Source organism: Chenopodium album, chromosome 7 (assembly GCF_948465745.1).
Source record: "Chenopodium album chromosome 7, dcCheAlbu1.1, whole genome shotgun sequence".
Classification (NCBI taxonomy): Eukaryota; Viridiplantae; Streptophyta; class Magnoliopsida; order Caryophyllales; family Amaranthaceae; genus Chenopodium; species Chenopodium album.
In genome coordinates, this window is record NC_137840.1 from 46,502,460 (window position 1) to 46,514,069 (window position 11,610).

At 41.6% G+C, this 11,610-nt stretch overlaps 1 protein-coding gene across 1 annotated transcript; it reads right to left on the reverse strand.

Moving 5' to 3' along the window:
- Positions 1-5,228: 5,228 nt before the first annotated feature.
- On the reverse strand, positions 5,229-6,548 carry LOC145640234 (uncharacterized). The gene has a single exon (XM_081691535.1). The coding sequence runs from the start codon at positions 6,546-6,548 to the stop codon at positions 5,229-5,231; it is 1,320 nt and encodes a 439-aa protein (XP_081547661.1).
- Positions 6,549-11,610: the final 5,062 nt, after the last annotated feature.

Consider the following 11,610-nt stretch of genomic DNA (forward strand, 5'->3'; position numbering starts at 1 on the left):
ATAAAAAAAAAACTTCGTTAAAAATCAAAAAATGCTTGAAAATCGTATTTTGAGGCTGAATTTGGCCACGATAGGGTGGTGTTCAGTACCAAAAGTAGTGAGTCTTTCTTAAAATGTTGTTTTAACTCGAAAAACACTACTTTTTTTATCAAAATCGGAGGAGTTTAGAACCTGATCGGGATTAAAACGGGATTAATATTAACGAACGGAAATCTAATAATTAAAACATGAATTTACGTGTTCAAAATAATCTTGAATTAAGTTAAACTAATAAGTAGTTATAATCACCAAAATTTCAAAACATCATTACTATAATAGCCCTAAATCAATTATTCATACAAACCCTAAAATCATGATTTTTAATAATTAAAAAAAAAAAAAACCCTAGGTTATAAAATTTACAAAATCTGAAAATTATAAAGTTTAATCATCAACATACAATTTGATACTAATTAAATTAATTTCAAACATTAAAATCAAAACCCATAAATTAATAATTATAATTATACAAATTTATAAAACAAAGGAGAGAGAAAATAAGACTAACCTTTTTGTGTGGGAAATTTTTGGGGATTCATGGGGTATTTATAGAGTAGAGAGTGTAGGGTTAAATTTGGGCTTATAAATATGTGGGCTTGAGTTATGCGATAGAGCTTAAGTTATGGGTTTTGGAATGGGTTATTCCAATAAGAGTATGTAGGAATAATTTACATTGCCCAATAATTAATAAACGTTTGGCCCAAAACATATTTTACTTTTATAAAACTTTATATTTAAAATACTTTAACCCTTTAAAATATTTAATTAAAATACTTGAGCCCTTGACAATACATTTTATTAATACCTAAATACTTTATAAAAATATATAAAAATACGGGGTATTACATAGACACTTTCAGAAAGAACACTTTTTGAGTGTGGTGGGCTTGAGCCACACCTATGATAGTGGTAGGATTTATTTTTGTTTATTTATGTTTTTCACTTTTATGATTTCTCCTGGGCCTTTGTTGTTCACTAACAAACTTGTGCAAATTATGATTTCGGGTGTTGCTTTCAGGCAGTTGACAAGGAGATTTCAGAAGAAGATGTCGGAGTTGAACTTTCGAGCTGGAAAGGTCAAGGTCTCCATGAGGAAGGGGAACGTGAGTATTCCTCCCCCCCCCCCCCCCCCCAGGTATGCCTATTTCTCTGAGGCTGGTTTTCATGAAAAGTTGCTTTTTTGCTAACTTCACTTGTGATTTGTTTTTTCAGAACCCGAAGAACTCAAAGTTGAGGAGGAAAACGGCTGAGAGGGGAGAAGGATCTTCCCAAGTGTAGACACCCATTTGTGTCTCCCCAAAACCAAACCCAGTGATGAGTACCTTTCGCGTCGAATCATAATCGAATGAAGTGAAAGTGTGGAAATTCTAGTGTTGCGGATAGTTTTAATTTCTTTTCTTTTCTCTCTGTTTTTAAAAACTTATTTTAAGAAAATAGTCAATCCTGTTTGGTTGGTCCATGATAAGGATCCAATAATAGTGTAGTTGGATGGGGTTTGAAAAGACATTTCCAACGATATATTATAAGCCCAATTCCGATGAATATCGAGGAAGTTATGGCCAAAATACTAAATTGGGCCCGATTTAGTTTTTATATGCGGCCCAATGATCTAGAGGAGGGCCTATTATTAATTATCATTCCTAAAGCTATTAGGATTGATTATAGTCTTTTAGAATACTCTAGAAGGTTCTTTTAAATCCTAATAGAGTTAGGATTGATAATTATGTTTTAAAGAGTTTGAAATTGAATATAACTACTCCTTTTAAGAATCCTTGTTTTGTACGAAGTGGAATATTTTCAGATTTTATTTTCGTGCCTCATAATATTTATCCAAATTTTATATGGTTGGATAGATCTTGAAATTATCTTTCCAATGATATATTATAATATTAAATCCGAGTTATAACGAAAAAGATATGAATGAGACATGAAACTTTATCCAAAATATTTTAATCTGATTCTAATTCATATCTTTTTGGATAAAGTTTCATGTCTCATTCATATCTTTTTCATTATAATTAGGATTTAATATTATAATATATCATTGGAAAAATAATTTCAAGATCTATCCAACCATATAAAATTTGGATAAATATTATGAGGCACGAAAATAAAATCTGAATATATTCCACTTCGTACAAAACAAGGATTCTTAAAAGGAGTAGTTTTATTCAATTTCAAACTCTTTAAAACATAATTATCATTCCTAACTCCATTAGGATTTAAAAGAACCTTCTAGAGTATTCTAAAAGACTATAATCAATCCTAATAGCTTTAGGAATAATAATTAATAATAGGCCCTCCTCTAGATCATTGGGCCGCATATAAAAACCAAATCGGGCCCAGTTTAGTATTTTGGCCATAACTTCCTCGATATTCATCGGAATTAAGCTTATAATATATCGTTGGAGAGGTCTTTTCAAAACCCATCCAACTATACCATTATTGGATCCTTATCATGGACCAACCAAACTGGATTAATTATTTTCTTAAAATAAGTTTTCAAAAACACAGAGAAGAGAAAAGAATTAAAACTATCCGCAACACTAAACTTTCCACACTTTCACTTCATTCAATTATGATTCGACTTGAAAGGTACTCATCACTAGGTTTGGTTTTGGGGATACACAAATGGGTATCTACAGAAGCCCCCACTTAAACTGAGTTAGTAGAAACGCAAGTTTCGAAAACAAAAGTCAAAGTAGCAATAGGGACGGAGAATGATTCAGAACGTTCTGCGATCCTAAATCAATCTTGTAACGCCGATACCTGCAAACTAACGTTAGTTAAACAGATAAAAGAGTTAAGAAACGCGTATCTTGCACCGTCGAGCACACGTCTCTGAAAGTAACCGATTGTTGCCGCTTCACTGTTGTTTTGATGACCTTCTACACGCTAGAGAATGCCATCCCTCTTGAAAACCGCTACGCCTGTAACTGCTTCCAATTTGGAAGATTGCTTCGCCTGAAACGATCCTCCTTCGCTATTATAGTATTCCACATCCAAGGGAATACTATCGAAGATTGCTTCTCTTGAAACAATCCTCATCTGCATTGATAATATTCAACGTCCAAGGGAATACTATCGAAGATTGCTTCTCTTGAAACAATCCTCAGTTGCTTTTTGACAACTTTCCACAATCTATGGAACGCCATCTCGCTTCTTGTTTTGACGATCTTCCGCAATCTAGGGAACGCCGTCGATCAATGTTGCTACATCTTAAGCCTTTTCTTGAGTCATAGTGACAACCTTTTCAATCATAGCAAAAGTCATCGAAGACTGCCTCATCATGAACCGCCCTTCTCATATCTTGGTGACAACCTCCACAATCTTAGCGAACGTCGTCGAAGACCGCCCATCTTGTGCTATCTTCTCAAATCTCGGGTGAAAACCTCCACAATCTTAGCAAATGCCGTCGAAGACCGCCCATCTCGTGCTATCTTCTCAAATCTTGGGTGGCAACCTCCACAATCTTAGCGAACGCTGTCGAAAATAACTTTACTTGAAGTCATCCTCAGTTGTTGCGATAATATTCCGAAGAAAATTACCGAAGATCAACACTTGTCGATCTTTAAAGCTCGCTCAAACTTTGCTTCCGCTATGCCTGTATGTCGGCGCTTTCGTTGCTTTGAACCTATACGTCGGTGCCTTTTCTGCTTTTGAGCCAATGCTTAGGCGCTTTAAGCTAAGTGAGACGATCTTTCATCAGGTCGATCACCTATTTGCGGTTGTAATCAAATCGACTACTCAATCATGTCAAATTGCTTATGGGAGCTAACTGGCGTACCAAGGAACCCGAAATTGTTGTATGAGGTTGAAATAACTGCTCTGAGATGCTTCAATCTCTGTCGCTATTGAGATATCTCTGGCACCAAGAATTAACTCTGTCGCCGAACGCTGTGATAGGGTCTTCCTTATTCTGCGACACCTGTATTTATTTTTGACTATAGAACTTTTCCAATCTCTTTAGCCATCTTAGGGTTGACCTAAGACTTAATGTTGCTTGACTCATCGACTTGACACGACTCAAGGTACAAACTTGATTCACTGTGATTGAATGACTCGAGGTTGACTCGACTCGATGTGACTTGACACATGTGACTCGTGACTCGTGTGTGCATTGTAATGTGATCGTGCGACTCAAAAACGCAAAAAAGCAAAAATTTTCCGACATTTTTGTGGAGGGTACCGACTTTCTCCCGAAAAAGAAAGACGTGAAAAAGAAAGAAGCTTTCGAATGCATATTGAACGAGCTTAGTCAAATGTCATTTGATACTATCTCTCAAGGTGCAAGGATTAATCCATCCTAGGCTATCTCAACTTTTGACTTCATGATGAAAGTATTTGGGTAACTTAGGCACGGAGGCTAAGCACTTCATACTTCGTGATGCAATGACAATTATGATTGATGAGTGATTTTGACATGACAAGGCATGCTTCAACGGTGTGTTAAGATTTCATGACAAAGGGTTCCTAAGGGAAGTATAAGGCCAAGGGCTTTAGCTGATCATTTCGGTCGGGGTCATAGACGGTAACCCTGGGGGATGGGATCCCGACCTTCATAGGGAGTACTGCATTACTCCCATACACTAAGGCAAAAGGGGTTTGCCCCGTAGCTTCCTTGATTGTGGTACGAATGGACCATAAGATCCCGGGCAAGTCATCCACCCAAGACCCCTTCGTGCCTTCCAGCATTGTCTTCAACCCTTTTAATATTATTTTGTTTGCCGCCTCTGCTTCGTCATTTGTTTGGGGTCGACACACAGCCGAAAACCTTGTCTTGATTCCAAAACGCCTACAATACTCTATGGTTGGCCCACTGTTGAATTGTCGACCATTAAATGAGATTAAGATGCGGGGTACCCCAAAGCGGGTGATGATATTCCTCTAGATGAACTTCTGGACTTGCTTATCTGTTATTGTTGCCACCGGCTCAGCCTCAACCCACTTGGTGAAATAATCCACCGCTACTATCAGAAATTTCTTTTGTCCCGAGGCTACGGGGAATGGCCCTAGGATGTCCATACCCCAACGATCAAAGGGTAGGACTGATTGGATACTTGTGAGGGCGTTGGCCGGAACATGGGGCATGTCAGCAAACCTTTGGCATTTTTCACACTTCTTGACAATTCTGACAGCATCATCCCTCAGGGTTGGCCAATAGAATTTGGCCCTCAGCGCTTTTCCAGCTATAGTTCTCCACCTTGATGGCTACTGCATGCCCCTTCATGAATTTCTCTAAGTACATAATTTCCCTCCTTCGGTGTTATGCACTTCAGCAAAGGATGAGTAAATGATTTTTTATAGAGGATCCCATCATGAAGTAAGAACCACTCACTCCGCTTTTTGATCATTTTGAAGTCGGGGGTGTCCTCGGGCAGCTCCCCCTTTAAGTATTGAATGATTTGGTCCATCCAAGTTTCCCCTCTATCAATGTCCATGACAGCAGGTCTTTGGGTACTGGGTTTCTCCAATACTTCCCACATGATATTCCGGGGGGTTATCCCCTCAGCTGAGCTTGCTAGTCGGGCAAGAGCATCAGCTTGCTGGTTCTCTGAGCGGGGGATGTGCCTTATCTCAAAAATGTCAAACGATCTTGTCAAGCTTTCAGCCTTTTCAAAATAGGATTTCATGTTCTCCTCCTTCACTTCGAACTCCTTTGTCATTTGCCCCACTATGAGCTGTGAGTCTGAGCATACTTGAACGGATTTTATCTTCATGAATTGGCACAAGTTTAGCCCCAAGATAAGAGCCTCATACTCAGCTTCATTATTGGATGCATGGAAAGCAAACTTGACTGCATATTCAAACTTCTCTCCTTCCGGGGAGATGATGACTAGCCCAGCTCCACTTTCGGCCTTACTAGATGACCCATCCACATAAAGAGCCAAAGGGACGGAGGTGTCTATTGGAGTAGGCCTATGAGCGCATTCAGCTATAAAGTCGGCTAAGGCTTGGGCCTTGATGGCCTTTCGTGGTTCAAACTCAATTCCAAAATCAGCAAATTGATCCGACCAATCCATCATTCGGGATGAATGATTTTTACTCTCTAGCACTTTCTTGATTGGCTGGCTGGTGAGGACCTTGATCGGGTGTGCTTGAAAGTATGGCTTCAACTTCCTACTTGCCATCACTAAAGCGTACACCACCTTTTCTATGAGAGTGTATCGTGTCTCAGCCCCTCTTAGGGCATGGCTGACAAAGTAGACCGGTACTTGACCTTCATCTCTTTCAGCAACAACGACCGAACTCAGGGCATAATCCGATATGGCTAAGTACACGAACAATGTTTCCTCGGGGAAGGAGCTAACAAGCTTCGGAGTGTTCATTAGATGTTCTTTCAGCTGCTGAAAAGATTTCTCGGCTTCCTCATCCCATAAGAACTTAGGCCTCATGAGGGCCTTGAAGAAAGACAAACTTTTATCCGCTGATCGGGATAGGAACCTTCCCAATGCGGCTAGGCAGCCTGTAAGGCGTTGCACTTCCTTCACATTTCGGGGGGATTCCATGTCAAGAATAGCCTAAATCTTATCGGAGTTGGCATCAATGCCCCGCTGATCAACCATGAAACCTAGACACTTTCCACCTTGCACCCCGAAGACACACTTGCTGGGGTTAAGCTTCATTTTATATTTTCTAAGGGTTGTGAAGGTTTCCCTTAGATCAGCTATGTGGTCCGAGCTTTCCTTGCTTTTAACAATCATGTCATCAACATAGGCCTCAACGTTCCTGCCTAGCTGTCCTTTAAAGATCTTATTCATCAAGCGCTGGTAGGTAGCCCCGGCATTTTTCAGGCCGAAGGGCATCACATTATAGCAATACACCCCCTGGCTAGTGATAAAGGCTGTGTGGGCTTGATCCTTCTCTGACATGGGGATCTGATGATACCCCGCATTGGCATCCATGAAGCTTAGGAGGGCGTAACCAGCGGTCGAATCCACCAACCTATCAATCTTAGGCAAAGGATGATCATCCTTCAGGCATGCCTTGTTTAAATCTGTAAAATCCACACACATACGCCAAGAATCGTTGGGCTTCCTAACCAGCACCACATTGGATAACCACTCGGTGTATTGCCATTCTCGAATGAAACCTGCTTTGAGAAGCTTTTTAACCTCAGCGGTTGCAGCTTTGTTTCTTTCCGGCCCAGCATGTTAGAGTTTTTGCTTGATGGGCTTGTAGCCCTCCTTGATGTTCAGCTCATAAGTCATTATCTCGGGGTCTATGCTCGGCATTTCATCTGCTGTAAAAGCAAAGATGTCTTTGTACTCTCTAATTACTTGAATGATTTCTTCCTTGAGCTGGGGGTCCAAGTTCTTTCCCACCCTTACGGTCCGAGCGAGGTCATCCCCTAAGGGTATGCTCTCATCTTCTTCAATAGGCCTAGGCCTACCGTACTGCTTTGGATTCTCAGCCATGTAAATGCTCATGACCGGGTGCTGAGGTTCATCAATTTCCATTGCTTTCCTCTTGGCCCCCTTGTCCTACTGATTGACGGAGCTGTCAGGTGACTTCAAGCTATCTACATAGCATTTTCTTCCCTCAAACTGATCTCCAAATATCTTGCCCACCGATCCGTCATCGGTCTCGAATTGGAGGAGTAAGTGATAGGTTGAGATGGCGGCCTTAACCCTATTGAAAAGGGGTCAGCCAAGGATCATGTTGTATGGCAAGAGGGGTATCCACAACTAAGAACGTGTGAACCAAGCTTCTTCCCTTGTTCTTTTCCCTTAAACAAACAGGAAGCTTGATCGTTCTTATGGGGTACACATGATGCCCCCCAAATCCCACTAATGGTTTCTCTAGGGGTGTAAGGTCACTTCTTCCAAAACGCATTTGCTCGACGCATTTCCATGTGATGATGTCTGCTGAACTTCCACTGTCTACCAAGATCTTCTTCACCTTAGCATTGGCCACCTTCATATAAATCACTAAGGGGTCATTATGAGGCCTTTGAATCTTCTTTCCTTTATCATCCTCGAATACCATGAGGGGGTCCTTCGGGGTAGATGAAGGAGTGCCGATATCATAGATGGGCTCTTCGAGCGACCGCAAGTGACTCTTGCGTGCCCTGTTAGACAAACTTCCAAAGGCAAACCCTCCGGCTATGACATTGATGCTCAAATTAGTGTTAGCTGAGCTATGGGCTTCTTGCACTTCCTTGGCAGCCTTGCATTGCTTATCCTTCGGGGGGGACTTGAGATATCTGTTAAGCTTTTCCTCTCCCGCTAGCTTGTCAAGGGCTCTCTTAAGCTCTCTGCAGTTCCAGGTAGTATGACCACACTCCTCGGCGTGTTCATGGGGTTAGGCTTAGGAAGAATAGCCTTGTGCTTTATGTCCAAATAGATCTCACGCCTATCCGCATTATACTTGAGCCCTTCATCATCACTCTCAGCCCTGTTGTTATGGTAATTATCTTCTTGCTTCCTCTTCCCCTTGTTATTTTCTACGGGTGCCTTGCACACCTCACTATCTTCAATGATCCTTTCAGCTTTTTCCGTGGCTTCAGAGAAGGTGCTCACCTTGTCATGGACAAGTTCAAACTTCAGCATGTTAGACTTGAGGCCAAAGAGAAGGGTTGTGAAAGCAACGTTGTCTTGGAGGTCAGGGATGAGCTAAGACTCGGTGTTAAATCTCTTGATGTAGTCCATAAGACTTTCATTCTCCCCTTGCTTCACCGTCATCAAATGAACGCTAGTCTTTGTTTGCCTACTCCCAGCGATGAAGTGCTTTTTGAACCAAGTGGCTAACATGTCAAACGTTCTTATGCTCCCGGGGGTAAGGTTGTTGAACCATGTTTGAGCTATGCCTTTGAGAGTAGTAGGGAAGAACCTACACCATGAGGCCTCACACCCGGTTTGGACTCCCATCTGTGCTTTGTAAGCATTCAGATGGTCCGTTGGGTCCGTCTTTCCATCATAAGGGTCCAATGTAGGGTTCTTAACCTTAGGAGGAATAGGGATATTCATTATCTCCTGGCTGAAGGGGGTGATGTTCTTGAAAATCCCAAGCCTCCATGGCCTGGGGGTAGGAAGGACGCTCGGGGATTTTGCTCACTGAATGAGCGGACTGAATGGTTCCTCTTCTTGGTCTGGAGGTAGCTGAGTGAATCATGCTATCTCGGTACCTTGTTGACCCATGCCGAGAGTGAACTCTAGCTCGACCTCTCTTGGGGGTTGTTATCTTCCTTGGAGTTCTCCCTCCTGGAGTTGATTATCTCTCGAGCATCTAGAGTGCCATCCTTCAGCCTTCGGTCATTGATGATCTCTCAAGCATCTCTTGGCCTGCTTGGCTGCCTTGTCTCCCGCTGGGGGTCAGGGGATCGATAGGGCTGAGAGCGACGAGAGCGACGAGAGGTCTGATGATGAGGACGAGAGAAGGCTTGATGGAGATGATACACGTGAGGCGGAGGGTTAGGCTGTGGAGCGCTCCCCTGTCTGCCCTGCCTTGCCCCACCCCTTGGTTGACAAGTGCCTTGAGGCTTTCCTCTAGGTTTTTGTTAATCTGGGCTGCCAGCTGGTCCAAGTCTCGGCGAGTGACCACCTGGGGGCTGTTCACTTCTCTCTCGGGTTCACTACGAGCCCTGAGTATGATCTCCTCGACTATGTGAGCATTCCTAGCCGAGAGAATTGGAGCTTGCCTAGTAGCATCTTGATGAGTGTTGCGGGGACGCCTAGTGTTCACCATGACTTCTTGTTAGTTATCCCCACAGACGGCGCCACCTGTTTCTGGAAACAGAATGCTCCTAGGAGTCTTAGGGTAGTAAGGGTAATCAAGATGTCTTAAGTCTATGTCCAATGAATGTCCGAATGCCTTGCTGTCCGAGAGCTAGGCCTGCAAAAGAGAAAGAAGGTTAACTGCCCCGGGGGTGTGACCCGGGAAAGCCCCTCCGATGCTTTAGTCAACGAATGTACTTTCTAGTGAGAGAAACTAGAGAGAGAAAGTAGAGAGAGAGGATTAGAGAATTAGGAAAAAGTTACCATCATCAATGATTGGAGAGCTATTTATAGATGTACTTTCAGGTGGCAGAAGTTGTACTTAATTGGGCAGATTAGGGGTAAATCTGTACTTTGCTCTGACTAATGATGCGCAGGATCATGGAGGGGTATTTTTGTAATTCCAGGTCACTGGGCTTAGGATAATGGACTAAGCCCAAACAATAATAAATCAGAAAAAGGCCCGAAATTATCAATCGGCACTTAAAATGCTGAACAAAATTAGGGTTAAAAATGTATTTAGACGGAAAAGCGGGCTGAAAATTCTCGCGCCACGGCAGGTACCCACCGTGTCACGGGAATCATTCTCGTATGACGGTGGGATTTCCTGTGTCACGGGAAGCCTGCTGTGACACAGGAATTTCCGTATCCTTTCCGTGTAAATCCTTAACGCGTTTTCTTCCCCGTTTACTAAAAATTTCCCGCGTCACTCTAAAACTGCACCGTATCACGGGAATGTTTCCCGTTTGACAGTGGGTTTTCCCGTGTCAAGATATAGTTTGCCGTGTCGCGGGATACTTTTTTAGGGTTTTTATTATTTTAGGGTTCCGTGTGTTCCCTCAGCACATTTTCTCTATAAATACCCCCTTATTTCTAATGTATGGGGCATGAATTAATTCTCTATTTTCTCTCTTCTATGCTTTAGCCTAAACACTAGTCTACCCTTCTCATTTCAAAATTCCTTTTTCAACTACTCCAAGGAGTGCATACTTTACTCGTGGTTCTGTCCTTAAGCCAAGGCGTGAAAGGTAGAACTGTTTGAGGGTTTGGCCCCAAATCAACTCTACTTTATTTAATTTAATTTAATTATTGTTTTATTATTATTTCCTTGAAGTTACTAACTCGTTTATTATTTTGTAGTTGCAAACAAACATAATCAAAGTAAGAATTATAATCCTTTTATTTCTATTATTTTTCTAACGATTTTATATTGTTGGAATTATTGTTAAATTGTTTCCAATATTAATGTTTATTATTTTTATGATCACTATATTTCATGTTTAAAGGGAATATGTAATTGAAAATCACACCTAATAAGATAATTTGGACAACTGGTTTAGGTTCCTTTTAATCTTATTGTTTAATCAAGTGGTCACAAATATTTTAGAATAATATGTTGCATTAATATTCAACCAATTTAGCATAATAATAGTTTGGAGCGAATTGAATATTTTGTTTATATGCCTTTGAGATTGCAGGAATCATTTTTCACCATAAGAATCGAGTAGAGGCCAATACGGGCGAATGTGACTCCATGACTCACTTCGTACCATCATCCCCGATCCTCCTTTTGTGGTTCCTAACCATATGGATTTAGTAATCTCATGGATTATGAATGGGGTGTAACCTTCACGGGTTATTCGTTGTTGCCTATTGTTGTCCGTTATCATGGTTGCCTTTTTATGATCCGTGAACGGTTTACAAATTCCTTAAAAACTTGTTGGCGACTCCCTACTTTCCTTTTCCCTAATCGTATATGTCAATTCCCACTTCCTATGAGTGCCAAGCATATTCACACATGTTGTTAATATAGGCGCACTTCAAACGACGCCTACAATTTGGCGACTCCACATGC